Source organism: Saimiri boliviensis, chromosome 5 (assembly GCF_048565385.1).
Source record: "Saimiri boliviensis isolate mSaiBol1 chromosome 5, mSaiBol1.pri, whole genome shotgun sequence".
Taxonomy (NCBI): domain Eukaryota; kingdom Metazoa; phylum Chordata; class Mammalia; order Primates; family Cebidae; genus Saimiri; species Saimiri boliviensis.
The window spans coordinates 62162955-62183098 of record NC_133453.1 but is presented as its reverse complement, the minus strand read 5'-3'; the positions used below and the strand labels follow the sequence as shown (position 1 = coordinate 62183098).

Sequence of the window (20144 nt, the reverse complement as noted above, 5' to 3'; positions counted from 1 at the left end):
GGTCTCCACAATCCCTTATCTTAACGCAGACGCTCCCATTGGTTGATTCTAGGTCTTTAAATAAACTCTTTCAACTAATCGCCAATCAGGAAATCTTTGAATCTGCCGTTGATCTGGAAGCCACTCCCCTCTTCAAGTTGTCCCACCTTTCCTGACCGAACCAATGTACATCATACATGTACTGATTGATGTCTTATGTCTCCCTAAAACATATAAAACTAAGCTGTAACCCAACTGCCTTGAGCATATGTTCTCAGGACTTCCTGAGTCTATGTTATGGACATGTCCTGAATTTGGCAAAATAATCTTCTAAATTGATTGAGAGTTGTCTAAGATACTTTTTGGTTTAACACATACATACATCCATGGATATCCATTTGGAGATGTATAGATATGGAAAAGACAAGAAAGGAATATTTTAAAGTTGTGAAACAGGGTGATATATTTCTGTTTTCAAAACTTTAAGTAGATGATTTTCATTTTTGGTAAGAAAAGAAAAAAAAAAAGAGGACATCACCATTTTGATAAAGATCACTTCCCAAGTTTTCATCCTCTTGGCACTTGCTAATGAGAGAACATATAAAAGATCCTAACACACCATTTCCCAAAGCACATCTCTCAAAATGCTAGTCTGGAGAGGCGCTCCATGAGAAGACATTCCTGGCCAAGTAGGTTTGAGAAGTGCTGCCCTGAATATACCTCTCTTGGAGACACCATCCACATTATCCTTTGAAGTCTCTGAGAAATACTAAGGTAGAAAAACCTTTTTAACTTTATTTCGCCACAAACTCCACATAGTACTGATGTTTCAAAAACCACACTTTGGAAAATACCACCATGACATATAGTTTATGGTAGAAATCAGACTAGGATCTTAGAAACTTAGTGCTGACCCTCTGTACAGGGGGACAAAGGACAAGCGGTTGAGAACAGCTGGCTCCTCTGTGTCTGGCCTGGGATGCTCATCACCAACTGACCAGCTGTGTGGATTTCTTGCCAATGGGTCATACCAACTACTAAATTTACTTGAAAGGAGACAGTTCAGGAAGACAAATGTGTAGCTCACTTCTGTATTAGAGACACAAAGACAGGTCCTGGATCTATCCTTTCAAGATGATGCAGGTCAAGGCCATACTACATACAGCATGGAGGAATCTCCAAGGTAACATTAGAGCAACTGGTGAGGTGGCATGGCCCACTAACATAGAAGGGCCCAGGAACTCCTTCTGCTTTAGGTGAGCAGGTATATATATTTCTTTTCTTCATATAACTTTATTATCTTCTTCACTTGACCCATTCCCTTCTTCATGATCAATGGTCATGCCTTTTTCATATTACTGAGACAGCCAAGTAAAAATGGCTTCCCGGAGAATCTCCAACTGGTCTGTGCACTGGAAGGATGGGTGTACCCTCAGGAAATTTGTGCTGTTCACAGTGGGGAGGAGCCTGTCCCCTTCTGTTACTGTGTGGGAACATGGGATTCAATTTGTGAGATGGGGGCCAGTTAACAGGAACCCCTCTCACTTTGCTGAGGAGCTTTTTCCTTTTTGCCAAATAAATTCCACAGCCTCTCACCCTTCAAAGTGTCTGCATGCCTAATCTTTCCTGGTCGTGTGACAAGAAGCCAGTTTTTTTTTTCCACAACATTACCATGATTGATTGTGATGTGAAATAGAAAGGGAAGTGGTGGATGGAAAGAGCCCAGGTTTGGACTCACACTGACCTGGGCTTAATGCTGACTGTTACTTATTAGTTGTGTGATCTTGGGTGAGTAACTTCACATTGCTGAGCCTCACTTTCCAGCTTTGTAGTGGGAAACTGAGATAAGGTGTGCTAAACACTTGGCCCTGTTACTCAATACCTGAAGCTACGGTTAATATGTAGATAATATTAATTCTATTACTGGCAACAATAATACACAGTGGACTAATTGAACTAATGGAGATCTAGCAGTTTACCAAGTTTTCTCCTCTCACTACACAGAAATTCATCTTTTTCAAATTATTATGAAGTCCAACAAGTATTTATTGAACATCTACTCTGTCCCAAGTCTTTATTAGGCTTTACAGTCACAAGATACTTGAGGGTTACTTTTAAATGTTTCTGAGTTTAGCCAGGGCAAATAACAAATAAACAGGTAATTCCCTCTTTAAATGTAATATGAATGAGAATAATAATACTGGGACTAGAGTGAGTTAAGAGAAGCAGTCGTATGGGGCATGAAATTGAAGTTACAATCTAGTCTGCAAGAATCTGACAGGACTTTTCTTGAATAGATTTTGTGCTGTTTTCTTACCTCAATCTCTCCAAATGGCAACTGTGAAGCCCTAGAAAAATTAGGATCTAGGGGAAACCAGTGTTAAAAGAGTTTGTTTGAGATAATCATTCTCATTCATTCATCAATTCAACAAGTATTTATTGAGCTTCTACTACATGTCAGGCATTGTTGTAGGTATTGAGAGGCAGAAGTGAACAAAAGAGGGCCAAGCCTCTGTTTTCATGAAGCTTGCATTCTAGTGATTTCTTGTGATAACTCATAGAATTGAAATGGCCACCCAGGCACATATGATGACAAGGATGATGCCTGACAAGCTCTTTCAGAAAGTCTTTCAGAATCCTCCAGGATCCTCCCAGCCAAGAGAAGTGTGTTCTTCTCTGCTCCCAGGACACCCTGGATATAACTTAGCTGCTTGGGGCAGCTGTTATTTTAATATATTATGTTCATATCCCAGCTCTGCCACTCACCATCTGTGAAACCTTGAGCCAGGTACTCAACCCTTCTGAGCTTAATCACAGTAACTAATCCTTACTGATCACCTAATTTTGCCAAGCACTCTGCTAAATGTTTTACATAAATCATTTCATCTAATCTTCCCATCAACCCTACAAGGTAGATCCCATTACGATAACTCTTTTACTAATAAGAAAACTGAAGCTGAACAAGGTTCAGTGACCTACTCAAGGTCGGTCATGTGAGTAGTAAGTGTCAGAACCCAGCAAGTCTGCCAGGAACACAGTAAAGACCTAATGAATATCATCCTCATCAGGGCTAGAACTAGGGTGAAGCAAGTGAGGTGAGTAGTTCAAGTACAAGTTCAGATCTCATCCATTTAGAATTTTGTTGTGTTCATAACGGCTTTTTTGCATTTATTTTTATTTTGTTGAATACTGCATTAAAATATTTATCATGATAATGAAGTCTTCTGGCACCCACTTCAAACAAACTCTTTAAACACTGGTTTCCCCTAGATCCTGCTTTTTCTAGGGGCTTCACAGTTGCCATTTGGAGAGATTGAGGTAAGAAAACAACACAGAATCTATTCAAGAAAAGCCCTGTCAGATTCTTGCAGACTAGATTCTAACTTGAACCAAATGGACAACATAACAAGTTGTAGGAAGTAAGATCACCATTTGCATCCAATATCTGACTCACTTTCCACTAACTATTGTTATATCTGCCCATAGTATGTTCACTATAGGGAACATAACATCTTTGATATAGAGTTCCCTGGGTGCCTAACTCTTTGCAGGAAACAAATTCCTTTCCTTTTCTTTTTATTTTTGTTTTGGAGTTTCACTTTTGTTGCCCAGGCTGGAGTGCAATGGTGCCATCTTGGCTCACTGCAACCTCTCCTCCCGGGTTCAAGTGATTTTCCTGCCTCAGCCTCCTGAGTAGCGGGGATCACAGGCATGCACCATCACAACTGGCTAATTTTGTATTTTTAGTAGAAACGGGGTTTCTTCATGTTGGTCAGGCTGGTCTTGAACTCCCAACCTCAGGTGCTTTGCCCTCCTCGGCCTCCCAAAGTGCTGGGATTACAGGCATGAGCCACTGTGCCAGCCCAAATTCCTTTCTTTAAAAAATGCAAATCTATGACATGATAATCAAACAGCATCATAAGAATAAATTCCCCAATGATAGAAATTTTAACAGCCAGAATTGCTGGTGTGAAAGTCTTAAATCAACGGAGTCAAAATCAGTCATAGACTTCACATCACATTTGCAATGCTGGGAAGAAAGGGAACATCCATTATCCCTAGGGGACAGTGAGAGGAGCCTTTTCATAGGGCATATCAAAATGTAACATACTAATTTGATTCTTCCTTCACAGACAAAAGGATGGCAACTTCCTGAAAGGTTCTATTTACTCTGTCGTCCCAAGGTTTGGTTATGTTCTCAGGAGACAATAGGAATCTTTCTGGATAATAGGAATCATAAGGAACTGTATCAACTTGTACAATTTTGTCAAGAAAAACACAATAGGCCAGGCTTAGTCACGCCTGTAATTCTAGCACTTTGTGAGGCCAAGGTAGGAAGATTGCTGGATCCCTTAGTTTGAGACCAACCTTAGCAACAAAGTGGGACTCCACCTCTACAAAAAATACAAAAATTAGCCACATGTGGTGGCAGATGCCTGCAGTCCCAGCTACTAGAGAGGCTGAAGTGGAAGGATGGATTGAGCCTGGGAAGTCAAGTTTGCAGTGAACTGTGATCACGCCACTGCCCTCCAGCCTGGGTGACAGAGTGAGACTCTGTCTCAAACAAAAAAAAAAAAAAGAAAGAAAGAAAGAAAGAAAAGTCTAGTCACTGCTGGAACCATATACAACACATCTGGTAATGTATTTGGTCACATATTACATAGCCAAAGAGACACTTTAAAGTTTAAACCAAAGTATATTTAATTTTTTTTTTTTTCAGATGGAATTTCACTCTTGTTGCCCAGGCGGAGTACAATGGTGTGGTCTTGGCCCACTGCACCCTCCGCCTTCCAGGTTCAAGTGATTCTCCTGCCTAAGCCTCCCAAGTAGCTGGGATTACAGGCATCCACCACCATGCCCAGCTAAGTTTTGTATTTTTAGTAGAGATGAGGTTTCACTATGTTGGCCAGGCTGGTCTCAAACTCCTGACTTCAGGCAATCCACTCACCTCAGCCTCCTGAAGTGCTAGAATTACAGGTGTGAGCCACTGCGCCCAGCCACATTTAAAATTTTTTAAAGTTCCTGAAAAAAATCCTTCTTGAAAGTTCAGGAGATGGAGTTAATCATTTTTACAAGGCTACAAAAAGGATTTTGAAGTGATGATATGCCAAGATCATGTAATAAATTAATTGTGCATGTTTAATAAATTTAAAAGGTATAAAAATTACACAACAGACACACAATAGAGTTTCCATCTACCTCTATGCCTAGAAATAAAGTTCTGCCAGGCCTGTTGAGGCCCTGTAAACCTCCCAACTGTTACTTCTGTCTTCCTCCCACCCACCATACAACGACTATTTTCTAAATTTTGTGTAAAGCATCATCACATATATCCTTATAATTTTACTATGTAAATTCTATATAATATTGCTCTACATGTTTTAAACTTTATACAAATAATGTCATCATAGTGTATGTATTATCTGGCAACTTGCTTTTTCCATTCAATGCTTGTGAGAGTCACCCACGTTGTTATACACAGTTCTAGGCCATTCCTTCACGCTGATGCATGCTATTTCTATCAATTATTATACCACCGTTTATTTACCCATTTCCTGATGATGAAAACGTATATTATTTCCAATATTTCTTGCTATTACATACAATGTAGCTATGAACTGTCTTGTACATGTTTCCTTGTGAATTTGTGTGAGTTCTCTCTCTCTCTGTGTATATGCATATGTACATGTATATGTAAAATTGGTGGGTCATAGAATGACTTCTTTTCTATGTTTGAGTTTTCATTATATATACTGGTAGGGTTGCATGGAACCTTTGAGAAAAATCTGCTATTCTCTCATTTTATAGGTTAGGAAACTCAAGGTGAAGGAAGGTGAAGTGATTTGACCAGGGTCCCAGGGCAGTTACAGGAAAATGGAGGTAGATTACAAGCTCCCAGCCTCTTGGTTCTGCCTTCTGAAATAATCTTTGTAAACTATGTGTAGCATAAACCTTTGGGGTCAGATGGTTTTTCATGTTGTGAGTGTGTGAACAGCGGTGGCCAGCAGCCCTCTTTCGATGTAACGGCATCACAGGCTGCTATACCAAGACAATACCAAGAATCAAGGCAGATATAGACAGGGGTCTTTCCATCATCAATAAGGTAGTGCTCCAAAGAAGAGCTGCAGATGGCTTGGGTCAGCTCAGTGGTTCACAGTTCCAGGTGATGTATTTCTGACCTTCTTCCTAGTAATAATCATTAAAAAGTAACAATGTGAAATTCACTGTGCTTTTGGGAACAAGTTTGCCCATACAGCTGTTCTGTTAGCATCTAAATGTATATGTGTATATAGATTAAACAGAGTAAACAGCATGAACATATGTGAAACTGTTAGAAACAGGGGCATTTTTAGAAGTGTGAGGCTGCTAAAAAGAATATTTGAAAATCTACAAAATTATACAACACCCTCTGGATCCAGACTTCTTTGTCATAAGGAACTGTATCATTAACTTCTCACACAGATCATGGGGAACCTTGGTTTTCAAGGACAATGGCAAGTACCTCAGCTAGTGAAAAGCAACTTACTGGAAAATCTCATTTATAATCAGATATGTTTTTATTAGGCTTTTATCCTGCTCTCCTGACATATGTTCCACTCAGAAAAATAGCAGTCTTTAAAAAAGCATCATTTGAACAGAACTGCTAAAATTACCTTCAAAAATAATTCTGAAGATTGGTTACCAGTCACCCAATACTACATTGAAATCTTTCTGGTTTGTAATTTATCTTCAAGGCATCTTTTATTTGTAAAATGAGAAATCACCATTTCTGTATACATTTTAATCATGAATTTTTTGTTGCAAATTTATGCATCTATACATGTACTTATGTATACATATTCTTTATCTATCTATTCATCTAACTCCTTTGAATCTACTAAAAGTCCATAAACATTAGAAAGGTTTTACTGCTGAGGTGGCAAATCATCATTGTAACTCTCCTCAGTTTCAACTCCAGGGTTGTCAGGCAGGGGTTGCTGGGTGTTTGGATGTGTGGATAGGGTGGGTGTATGCTTTTGGTCATCTTACAGCTTGCTCAACAGGCAAATCATACATCTGCAAATAATTGTTAAATGCAGATTCAAGAGGGATTTCTGGACTTTTTAAACCATTGGAGAGGACTAGAAAATTAATACACAGATGTTAACTCCCATTGTTACGACTAAAGAAAAAAGAAGTGTTCTATTTAATTTTACAGTGAATTTTCTCCCTGCTTTGGCCTAGCACTGATAAAAGGGACTGCCAAGAACCTGAGTGAAATGACCTGTTTAATGCTTGCTGTTGTTGATGGCACGAAAAAAACTGGCAAAAATGCAGGAAACAGAAAGGTAAGAATGGCTCTAGATGTTGAAAATGGCAGATTAGAGACCACGAGGACCTAGCAGTCAGTTCAGTCAAACCACAATCACCAGGCAAAGAAGCTGTGGAAGCTGTGGCTAGACGGGGTGCACTCCAGCTGCTCCTGCATTCACTTCACCACAGCCCTTCACTGTTGGGTGTTGCTGCCCTCTCTCTTCCCCACTGGGCTCTGAGTCCCTGAAGGTAAGAACCATGTCTTACCTCTTGTGCATTCCCAGCAACTAGCACAGTGCCTGGTACAAAGAAACCATTAAGAAGTGCTAGTTGGATACATTTCTCATTTTTTAGTGAGTTCTGATTTCATGTGGATGGGAATATGGGACGAGTATATAGAAAAATGCTTTGAAATATGTCAAGAAATATCAAAATACTTCCTCCATCAACCTACTACAGGGGCTGCTATCCTAATGTTATAATAATGTATAATTTCAATGAGTTAAGTCTTCAGGCTCTGTTAAAATATAATAATGTTTGGGAGAGAGTAATGGCTTAAGTTCTATCAGTCATTAACACCTTATTATTCATCAGTTTACTTTCTATTACGGGGTTGGTGGACTGCAGGCAACTGCCGGTTGAGAACACTGAACATAGTCGGCTTTTAATAAATCAGCTGGGCATGGTGGTGCATGCCTGTAGTCCCAGCTACTCGGGAGGTTGAGGCAGAAGAATCGCTTGAACCTGGGAGGTAGAGTTTGCAGAGAGCTGAGATCGTGCCACTGCACTCCAGCCTGGCGACAGAGTAACTCCATTGAAAAAAAAAAATCCACTTGTAACTGCTGCTAATTGGACTGTATATTCAGGGCAACTTGAATCCATGGTCCTGGGTTGCAGTCCTCAATTTTGGCCCAAATAAACTCTCTACTTATATTAATTTTGCCACAGTTTCTTTCTTTTAGGTTGACATTAATAATAGTACCTATTTTAATAGGACTGCTTTCACTGTTGACTGGCATAATGTGTATATAAAGGTCCTAAGTAAGCACTCAAAAAATATTATTTGTTGCTTTTATTACTAATAGTTAAAGGTGCATAGGTCATCTTTGTTGATTTACATGCAGATAAATAGTACAGGGCATTTGTACCATCTCTTTGAAGTTACAACATTTGTAATTTTAGATTTGTCGTCCCACTCCAACAGGCATCATCTTTTATGGTGCATATTTTATTAAGTTTTCTGGCTGAGTGATTCCTTTTTTTTTTTTTTTTTTATAAAAAACTTTACACTGTCAAAGCTCTTTCACAAAGTTAATCTCTTAACTGCCACAGGACCCTAGGAGATTAGAATGGGTGATATGCCTATACCCATGTTGCTGACAAGGAAACTGAAGCAAAGAGAGATCTGACTCTTAAAGTTGGTGAAATTACTACTTAATTATCAATGCCTTATTCACTGCAGGGACTCAGAAATAGGTACAGAAATCAATTTCAGAAAATCACTCAGCAGTAACTGGAAAACGTCTTCATTGAGTTAGAAAATCAGAATGAATCATTAACCCCCAGGCTCAGGTTGTTAAACTTAGAGGTTCACATTAAGGATTTTGTTTTTGTATTTTAATCTTGTGAATTCTGCTTTCATATGCCATTTGAATAGCACAGAATCCCAAGGACACACAAGGTCTTTAGAAATTAAAGTCATAAACTTTTGTGGATGTTTTGAGAGCCTTTCCACATTTCCATGAATCTTACATATTTTTTCTTGTTAGAGCATGGCAAGAAATCCTTCCCCTAGGAATGAGTCAGAAACCCGTCTCCAAAAGGCAGTGCTCTATCCCACCCAGCCCGGCCCTCTCCTAGAGGGACAGTGAGCTTTCTATTTGGTTTATTTAACTGTATCAGGACTTTTGAGTTGAGTAGTCAGGGTAGAAGAACCAACAATAATCCAGATTTCCAGAAACTACTTGTATGGGGACCTTTATATCCTCTTGGCCCACCTAGTCCTCTCCTGCCATTGCTGCTACACGCAGTGCCTCGGTGGTCAGGCGGATCACATACTTTCTGCCCTGGCACTGCTCTGACTTCATGTATGGGACCAAAACTGAGGTGGCTGCAGGAATGCCCAGCCATCAGGCACACACAACCTGGAAGTACGTGAGAGTTAACACCCCACAGAGTGACCTTTGGCTGATGAGGATGGTGGATGGTAGACAATTTTGAAGTGCAATCTATGAGACTTGTCAGATGGTCCCTGCAGGATCAAGCCTGGCTGACCATAGTGGTGAACAACAAAGAAATGTGTCCTTCCTTTCACTGGCTTCACTCCTTCCCCATTTCACTGTCCCAGCCCCTCACTCTTATTCTTGGTATCATTGCCAAAACAAAACTACCTGAATGCAAGCCCTTAGCTCCAACTTTGCTTTAGGAGAGGGCACAGGGACCCCAAGCTGGTATTTAAACTGATTATAGAACACCTGGAAATGTTAACATTATCACATAATATATCCCCAAGTAAAATTACAATTATTTCTTGATTCTTCCATTAGACAGTGAACAACTGTGATTGAAGAAAAAGCCCTGAAAGAGGAGGTGTGGGTTCCAGTTTTGCCAATAATGAGTTATGCAACCTAAGCTATGCTGTTTAACCATTTGGATCTCAGCACCTGATCAGCAAAATAAAAGAGATGAATTGGATTGCAACATTTCTAAGATCCCTTCCAATCCCACAATTGCACATCTATTAAATAAAAACATCTAGGTGACAGTTTGCAGCAGCTGCTTTCCCCCTCATTATAACCCTAGGGATTGTTCTGGCTAAAAATACAGCAATATTTTAATGCAACTTTAGACAGGCAAGTGAACCATCCTCTGAAGGTCTAGATTAGAGAGTGGGCAGCTATTCAGAACCTCAAAAAACAATAACGCTGACAAAAAGAGAACAAGCCAGCTTCTTTGGAAGTCAGCAAACATTAGCAGGGGCTGCAGCATTAAGATAAGAACAGAGTAATGAGAAAACGAGTTGCAACCAACTTCCTTGACTGCATGCCAGCGGTCACTCAGTGATTCGTCAAATCCCTAACAGGGCTTGATAAATGGACTCTGGGTGTTGAGATTTTTTTGCTCTCTCTTTAGAAGTTACTTGGAAACATAGTTTGGAAAATACTTCTACTTGGAGAAAAATAACACAAGATCCTGCAAGTGTCAGGGACAGGCAATAAAACATTAAAAGGATACAGGCTTTCCATAAATCCCAAATCAAGGAGCATTAATCAAGAAAAAGATGAAAGATCATGCCATTTAAGTCAACTAAAGGGTCACAGAACATGCAAAATAAATAGGTTATGAAGCAAACGAGGTTGTAGATGTCACCATTTATGAGACATTTAAAAGATATGACATAGGTACTGTTATCTCTATTTTATACTTGAAAGAAAGGCTCAGAGAAGTAAATAATTTATCTGCTGGCACACAGCTAATTAGTGGCAGAGCTGGGCTTTCAATTTTTTAATTATATGTTTTAAACTAATTAAAAATTGTATGTATCAAAGTAATACAAGAACATAGTTAACAAATCAAATAGCACTAAAGAGATATAATAAAATATAGCAGTGTTTTCCGTCTTGCTGCCTTTTGTCCTTGGCCTGTATTTCCTAATGCTTTCGTTTGATTTTTTAAATTTTGTTTATCATGTTCTTAATTTTTAAAAGTGCTTTCTTTTTCATGGTTGCTCCTATTATTATTTTTAAAAAGCATCCTGTTCTTGTTTCATGGATGCAATATCTTACCTCTCTGAGAATACTAACAGCATTTTTTAGTTTTTTGTTTTCTTCCTCTCCCTGTTTTCTCTGAATTTCATTTTTCTTTTTCTGTCTGTTTTGGTCCCTGTCTTTCATATTGGATACTTATAAAATGTTCTGTGATTCTGTTTTCCACATGTAATAGTAACGCATTAAAAAGCTAAATGGGAGTTGTGTGGGGGGGGTACACTTGCTAGATAAAATAATTTGAGTTTCAGATAAAAATAATTATTTTCAAAATTTTTATTGATACATAATATTTATACATATTTATTGGGCACATATGACATTTTATTACATGCATAGAATGTGCCATGATCAAGTGAGGGTATTTAGGATATCTGCCACCTTGAATATTTATCATTTCTATTTGTTAGGAACATTTCAAGTCCTCTCTTACAGCTATTCTGAAATACACAAAAAATAATTTTTATTTTTATTTTATTTTACTTTTATTATTATTATTGTTATTATTATTATTTTGAGACGGAGTTTCGCTCTTGTTACCCAGGCTGGAGTGCAATGGCGCGATCTCAGCTCACCGCAACCTCCGCCTCCTGGGTTCAAGCAATTCTCCTGCCTCAGCCTCCTGAGAAGCTGAGACTGCAGGCACGCGCCACCATGCCCAGCTAATTTTTTTTATTTTTAGTAGAGACGGGGTTTCACCATGTTGACCAGGATGGTATCGATCTCTTGACCTTGTGATCCACCCATCTCGGCCTCCCAAAGTGCTGGGATTATAGGCGTGAGCCACTGCACCCGGCCAAAAAATAATTTTTATTATAAATATGTCCTAAATGTTTCATGAGACATCAAATTATCTTTCGATTCTAAAAAACTATTTATTGTTTATCTGAAATTTAAATGTAACTGGACTTTCTGTACTTCTGCTTGCTAAATCTGACAACCCTGGGTATGTGGCTTAAAGACCCCTAGCTTCTAAGTGCTTGGCCATGGTCTATAGGTTTTCAATCCAGAGACTGGTTCCATTTAACTTAATCCCTTCTTCTGAGCACTGTATCTCATTCCTACTCTGTGCCTTTCCTCAGTTCAGAGATATTCATTTTATTTCTCCAGAGAATAAATTCCTGGCCTTCTTCAGGTGGAATAAAGGGAGTGACCTGGCTGTGTTGGTAGAGGACTTCCTAGGTGCTGAGCATTTTATAGACTGCCTTTCTAGCAATCTCTTTGAGCTTTGAATGTCTTAAGCTTTGGACATCCCTTACAATTGAACCTGCTTCTAACTGATGCAGTGCCACAGTGCTTTTCAAAGGAAGTCATTTCAAAGCACGTGACACAAGACTTCCTAGAAAAAGTGGTAGAAGAGGCAGATCTTAAAGGATGGTCAGTTCAGGAAGTCAGCGAGTGGAGGAACAGGATTCCATGTGGGAATGGTGATACGGTGAGGACACAAGGAGCATTACACAGGGTGTTCCAAAGGGTAATGCATAGACTACTCTGGTTGACATAGACCAGTCATGTAGTGGAGAAGTGGAAGGTTAGAATGAAAAAAGGTTGGGGCAGATTATAGAGGACCTTGAAAGTCAAACCAAGTTTAGAGCTTCCTTTGAAAGCAAGGAGAACACTGAAGGTTTTTTGAGATGGAAGTTGGAGACACAGGTCTACAGTGTGAGGGAGGGTTAGAGTGAAGAATTTCAGAGTCTTCTACACAAAGGTCATAACATAAATAGAAGTAACATAGAGATGAGGCCAGAGGAGTGATCTCAGCAGAGAAAGAACATGGTTCAAGAGCTTAAACACAGGAGCAAGGAGAAAAGAAACCTGCCAAGGATCTAGAAAAGAAGAGAGAAAGGCAGCTGGAGATTGGGGAAGCAAGGAGAGTAGAAATTGATAATAACTCATTAAACCTTCAGATATCTCAAAGAAGATGGAAACTATCAGAAGTGAGTATAGGCCATCACATCTGAGGAAAGAAATGTATGTGTCTGGTGACCTCTGAGAGTACAATCTTGATAGAGTGTGGAGGCAGACTCTGCTCTTCCTGGTGTAAATGGCTGTTAGGAAAATAGAGGTACTGAATGTGCTCTATTTATTTAAAAAGGTAGACAGTAAAAGAAAGGTAAATAAAAAAGCAATTAAAGATTTCCATGGGATCAAATGAAATAATTTTTTAAGGGAGTAACATGGCTTGGTCTCTGAGATAGGAAAATATTGTGCGAATCACTGGCAGAAGAAATTTCCAGGCTGCTAAAAGAGGTGGCACCTGATAAAGCAGATCTCACTGGAAATGGGAGGGTACAATTTCCAGCTCAGAGAAAGGCCTGAACTTTAGCGAAATGCAGGGAAAGAAAGAGACTGAAAAGAAGCAAGGAATGAACTGTTGGATTGCTAGTTAATTTTCAATCAGTGAATATTTTTCATCTTTATTATCAGTGCCATTAAACAGCTGACCAGAAGTTAATAGTCTTAAATAGCAATATTAGTCAGTATTATCTAAAATTAAAATGGCCATCACTTAGTTTCAGAGTTGTGTGTCAAACAAGGCTCATAAAACAGAAGACAAACAGAAATCTTGTGATTGTAGCCTTGATTCTCTTGGCTTGTACATACCACCTTAATGAACATCATTTATAGGAGAGAGAAACAACAGCAAAAAAAGTTTAGCTCATTTACACATTGGTATCCATGCTAGAATAGCAGGAAACCGCCAGCGTAGACCTGGAGATTAATTACAGGATGGAACTTTAGATATCCATTTGTCAAATAGATCAAACGCCAATACCTACTCAAAGTACAGCGTGAGGTCTGTTGCCAATATTGACTGCTTCAAAAGCTGCATAAGGTCACTATATTCCTTGGAGGACAGGTTAGCAAAGATATTGTGACCCTGTAATGAGAAAGTCAAAAGCCACAAAGGACAACATTAAATCTGTGGTTGTTGATTACATGTTTTTCCTTTATTTAAAAAAAGTCTTGGAACATTTAAAAAATCACTTTTTAAAAAGCGTAGTGAAACTTTGCATAAATATAAACACATTCCTTGGAAGCATAGCGAAGTCAGAATGCAAGTCATTTTTGAGAAAGTCTACCAACTTTGTTACATGCCTAGTCTCAAACGGAAATTTGAAATTGTTGGAATTTATCTTACTGTGAATATGTTGTGCCCACAATTCCATCTGACTACCTGTTTCCTATGGAATTACTTAGAGGTGAAGTTTGTAAAACATTTGAGAACATTTCTCCCCCTAAAATAAATACTATTTTTACTTCCAGTAAAGGTTTAAGCTGGCATTTTGGAAACACTTGCCGTAGCAACAAATGACTTTAAGAAGAATAAAAAGATTAGACCAGTGTTTCTCAACTGGGGGAGATGTCAACAATGAGGAACATTAGCAAGGTCTAGTGACATTTTTGATTGTCACAACCAATAGGAGTGCTACTGGCATCTAGCAGTAGAGGCCAGGGATGCTGCTACGCATCCTGTGATGCACAGGAGACTCCCACAACAGACTTACCTGGCCCCATATGTCGCTGCTGCTGAAGCAGAGGAACCCTACCTCCCACCATTAAGGTGCATCTTGATGAAGTGTTTGGCAGGCTACTTTAGTATGGTGAATATGAATAATTATTGAATAGCTAGGGTGTATCAGGCACGGTTCTTGGCACAATGGGATTCTAAAATGACAATTACCTAAGTAAAGTCAGGATGACATCTTTATCTCCGTACCTTTGAAAGGTACCCTTGTTTTCATCAAAATTTATGTTACCCACACTAGGCTAAAATATTTGTCTTTAGTAAAGTGAAAAATCCTTCTGCAAAGTGACCAACAATTCACTTAGTTTGTTTTCAAAGTTAGGACTTTTCATTTTTCAGGTTTTCTTAGTGTGAAATATGAACTCATCATTCTATGGCCTGGGAACTGGACCAGTTTTAAATCTTATGTTGAGAGCTGGAAGATGGTGGAGGAGTACTGCCTGAGAACGAACCATTATCCAATGAGAGGTAAATTAATTATTTCAGTGAATTAGAATATCAATTAGTAAATTATCTCTTACCAGGCACCAGATGATAATCTCTTCTCCCAAGTTAATTTATTTCATTGGGTGAACCTGCCTCTCCTTAAAGACTAGAGTATATTGGTTCCACCTGGGACCAGGTCCAATATTAATAATAATTTTCAAATGAGCTCTTCAGACCCTTAATTCAGCCATTAAGAAGACAAATAACAAAAGGAATCCTGCACCATGATTCTGCCTAGGTTTTTTGCCTGTGCATTACCCACGCCACAGGCAGTTGTTCTGGGACTGGGGAAAAAGTAGTAGGAAGCTATGGAAAAGCAGTCACCTGAGTCCAGCCATGCACCCAGCATCTCCCAAAGAAATGCAGCCTTTAGGAGCAAGTTGCAGTAAAGATTAACACTGAGATATGAAGAAAGCTGGTCTGAACTTGAGGATGCTGATTATTTTATGAGGGTGTGCATTTTATTACAGTCATGCATCATGTAACAATGGGGTATATCCCAAGAAATACATTGTTAAGTGACCTCCTCATTGTGTGAACATCATAGAGCGCACGTACACAAAGCTAGATGATAGAGCTTACTGCATACCTAGGCTCTATGGCAGGCATCCCCAAACTTTTTACACAGGGGGCCAGTTCACTGTCCCTCAGACTGTTGGAGGGCTGCCACATACCGTGCTCCTCTCACTGACCACCAGTGAAAGAGGTGCCCCTTCCTGAAGTGCAGCAGGGGACTGGATAAATGGCCTCAGCGGGCCTGTAGTTCCGGGACGCCTGCTCTATGGGATAGCCTATTGCTCCTAGCCTACATCATACACCCATACAGCATGTTCCTGTATGGAATGCTGTGGGCAACATGTATATCTAAACCTATTTAAACACGGAAAAGGTACAATAAAAATATGGTATTTTGAAGGCTATATAATCACTAATGACATTTACAGCTAAGAGTGACAGTGCTAGCCAGATCAGCTTTAAATTTTTATTTTTATTTTTATTTATTTATTTATGTATTTTTTTTTTTTTTGAGACGGAGTTTCGCTCTTGTCACCCAGGCTGGAGTGCAATGGTGCGATCTCGGCTCACCGCAACCTCCGCCTCCTGGGTTCAGGCAATTCTCCTGCCTCAGCCTCCTGAGTAGCTGGGATTACAGGCACGCGCCACCATGCCCAGCTAATTTTTTGTATTTTTAGTAGAGACGGGGTTTCACCATGTTGACCAGGTTGGTCTCGATCTCTTGACCTTGTGATCCACCCGCCTCGGCCTCCCAAAGTGCTGGGATTACAGGCTTGAGCCACCGCGCCCGGCCAGCTTTAAATTTTTAAAAAGTTAATTTGCAATCAGTGTATTGTTTATATGCAGATTGGTCTTCTATAGTGCCTTAACATTTTGGTCCCTGAAGTGGATTTGAGTCTCCCTGAAATACTGCTTCTACTCTTTGTTTAGGGAAGCAGTGTGTGTGGCATTAATGGAAAGACATGCAGATGTGGAGGAAGAAAAGTCTGGGCAAACTTCCTCAAGCCATTTAACCTCTCTGCACCAGAGCTTACTTGGAAAGTGGAACAATACCACCACTGGCATTTCTGCCTTTCTGATGGGCAGGACCACAGGGGGCTGGAGGCAGTGCTGGGACAGAGCATGGTTCCGCCTTTGATAGTCTCCGCTCTTCATAGGGAACCCCAGAGTGAAGGACAGCCAATGTGTTTTGTTTGCAGGAATACAAATTCTGAGTGAGTGGGATTTGTTTCCCTAAGGAAATCTGACATCCTATTTATAATGCTTGTTATTACAAAGGTGCTGGTTTGTGGAGCCAGAGGTGTATAGTCATCACCTTTATCAGTACAGAAAAGATAGTCTGAATCGAAGTTCCTCCATAGTTCTCAGCTAAGACATGGCTTTTGGAGGAAAATTCCATAGCTACAGAGGCCAGGATGCTGGCTTCTGCCAGTTACTGAGAGCCTAACTCTTGGTGTTTCATTCCCAACTGAAAATACATCATTGCCAGCAGGTTTTCCCTTGTGCAGCCTGCATTCAGGTTCCGGAGTGCCGACTCTCCTTTATGGGGTCGAAGGCCTCCGTGATATTGCAAAAGACATGCTTTCTCAAGATAGGCTGGAGGAAAAAACCTCCATATTTAATGATGCTATTCCAGTGAAGCAGGGCCTTAATGATGATAATAATAATAATTAATGGCACAGCTAGAGAACTGACAAATAATGGGGAACAGATGATCCCTTCCTGGCCTCAAAAAAAAAAAAAAAAAAAAAAAAAAGGTCTGTATGCCTGCAGAAAATTAAACAGATTCTTTCCTGGCAATTTAAAACTCAGATGTCGCAGCCAGAGTCAGTTAGTGGTTTCTGTTTTTCTCTGTGGAGAGCTTAAAGTATAAAATTCCAACTACTTCTAACTCCTGCATTGCCACACAAAGCAAAATAAGGCATATGGCATCAGCCCTGAGTCTTAAGTTTAGCTGCAGTTCTCACATCCTAACTGGTCCCACCAGCAATTTTAAGTTCTTTTATGTTTTATCGTTTCTTAGTTGTGCTAATAAAGTGTAACTTTCTCACCCTATTTTTACTTCTACCATCTTTTAAAATGACTTAGAGTTTCACAAAATTGGAATGTTGGGCCACTCACTATTTGGATTAAGTCATTCCCTTTGTGCTCTGTCTCCTTTGAGGAAAGTTAGGTCATGCTCTGGTGATAAGCAGTCTATATCTGTTACCTTGTTAAGTGAATCTGAAAAGCCTCATAATCAATAATTAAGCCCAAGTGAATCAGCACAGAAGACTCTCTAAGGTCCTGCTCAGATATCTAAAAGAACAGCAAAAGCCACCAAGGCCCAGTAATTTGACTTAGAAATGGTTTTCCGGCTTCATTGTCTCTATCTGTGGCACCACAAAGAAAGAGAGGGAGGAAATAGGTTGTTCTGGTTTCCGTCAAGCGGAGAAGTAGACCGTTGGGCCTGTACCTCACTTTGAAGGATCATCACGGCGTGGTTAAAATGGTGATGCTCCAAGGTAGCAGAGGTTCCATAGAGCTGGGCCAGGGCGGAGCCGCTCCTGAAAGAGGACAGAGAAATATAAGAAAGTTCCTAATACATAGAATTTTCTAGGTATTAGACTAGATGCCGCAGATGATATATGATGAATTCGGCACAGTCTCTGGCCCTGAATACACTGTAGAAATGTGCTCCAGGTCCAATCAAAGTGCTATGGATGTTCTGAGGAAAAAAAGACATAATTGTCTTTTTAACTTTTGTGACTTCTGAGTGTTCAGAACAACTGTCTTATACAAAATGAATCTGACCTTCCATAGGAGATGACCTTGTGAATATTCTGCAGAGTGTGTTTTATCTACTCTACATGAAAGGCTGACAGCCTTCCACTATGGCTTCCCAGTCCACAGTCACGCTATGATATCTCATCTTGCAACTCTGAAAGTTCTCTGGATTTGGAGTGAAATCTCAGCCCTTCCTCCAAGTAGTAGCTTTGGATGGTTATTTGGCCTCTTTAAAATTCAGTTTCTTTATCTCTAAGATTATATTATCTACCTAACCTGTTATTTATGAGAACAATAAAATATTTGAAAATGCCTATTACAGTTCCCAGCATGTAGTAGATTGTAGTCTATATTAATTATTAATCAATAATTAAAACACATATGACTATTTCCATTTTAAATTAATAAAATACTCATTGATACTTAAAGGGATTACTTTGAATTTTCTGTAAATTTCATCTATGTAGAACAACGCATTTCTTAACAATGTCAGTTCTGCAAAGTATTCATTACTTAGGAGTGTGAGGCAGGAGAATTACTTGAAATCAGGAAGCAGAGATTGCAGTAAGCCAATATTGTGTGATTGCACTCCAGCTGGGGTACAGAGCAAGACTCAAAAAAAAAAAAAAAGTTCAAAAACATTTATTTCCAACTTTGTTTAAGGAATGTGAGTTAGAGCATCTTAAGAATCAAGAGATTCCAGAGAAGTCCACAGTATAAAAGGCAGCCACAGGACTCAGACTAAGGATCCATCTAGAGCTTTTTGTTCTTTCTTGTTTATTGCAGGGGGCTTCGACACTGAAAGTGCCATTTGGCCTTAACTTGGAAATGCTGGAGATTGACTGTACACAATTTGTCCTGCCAGTGAAAGAAGCAAGGACTGCATCTAAATGCAACATGAAGAATTTTGGTCACAAGCTTTCCTCCATCTTCAGTGTGAGGCAGCCCAAAACCACCAGTTCAGGGGTACAAGGGACCTGTAATTCTTGGAAAGACTCTCCCAGTTCTTCTCCCAACATGTGGTCGCTCATCCAACAGGATTAGGTTCAGTAGTGATTACTGATTTTATATGAAACAATATAATATAAAATATAGGAATTATTTTTCTTAGTAAAGTGCTTAGTAAGGAGAGTATTAGATTTTAAACATGTGTGTGTTATTTCTTTAAATCTTGCCTTAATTTATACCATTTAATAAGTGAAAATTTGCTAGGCAAATCTTAGTAATCAGTGATAAACTAATATTTACTGTTAGTTACTATTTGTCTTACATAGAGCTCATTTCCATGAAGATACATGTTTGAAAATGTATACTATATGCCTTTTTCTTAGCTGTTGAAATTCTGTGATGCTTTGTGTGCGCATCACATTCTAGTGCCTGGCATGGAGTAAGTGCTTTAAAAAATATTGGTTTCTTGTCTAATAAGTTTACAGTAGTTACTATGTCGAGAGACTATAGTTCAAGCTGGGAGGCTGATAATAAGGGTGTTAGCATATTTTATAATACTATTATTAATAAAAGCAACCATTAGTAAGTATCTACCATGCACTAGTCTATATATTAACAACTGAATACATTATAGCATTTAGTCCTGACAGCGATCGTGATATAAGTATTATTTTCTCATTTACACATGAGGAAAACAGGGCTCAGAGAAGTTAAATAACTTTCCCAAGGTCACACAGCTAGCTTTTATTAGTTCTAGATTTGAATCCAAGTTTTTAAGCTTCTTATTACATAATGAAAATGATAATTATAATTATCACACATATTTGATATTTGATTCCCCATTTTTACCAAGCTGGTTATCA

The 20144-nt window shown here is 39.2% G+C and overlaps 1 protein-coding gene and 1 long non-coding RNA gene across 2 annotated transcripts in view; one reads left to right on the top strand and one right to left on the bottom strand.

Annotated features, from left to right (window-relative positions):
* The window catches only part of PDE11A (phosphodiesterase 11A), a 392053-nt gene that overhangs the window by 56235 nt on the left and 315674 nt on the right, over positions 1–20144 (bottom strand). Inside the window, exons 14-15 of the mRNA XM_039469872.2 lie at positions 18023–18113; positions 13817–13917 (exon numbers count right to left, since the gene is read on the bottom strand). Of these exons, the coding sequence (XP_039325806.1) occupies positions 13817–13917; positions 18023–18113 (192 nt within the window). The remainder of the gene's footprint in view (positions 1–13816; positions 13918–18022; positions 18114–20144) is intronic.
* Positions 7214–19182, top strand: LOC141584579 (uncharacterized). Its single transcript, XR_012517701.1, has 3 exons — positions 7214–7307; positions 14905–15033; positions 19120–19182. It is a non-coding gene; the product is annotated as an uncharacterized LOC141584579 (long non-coding RNA).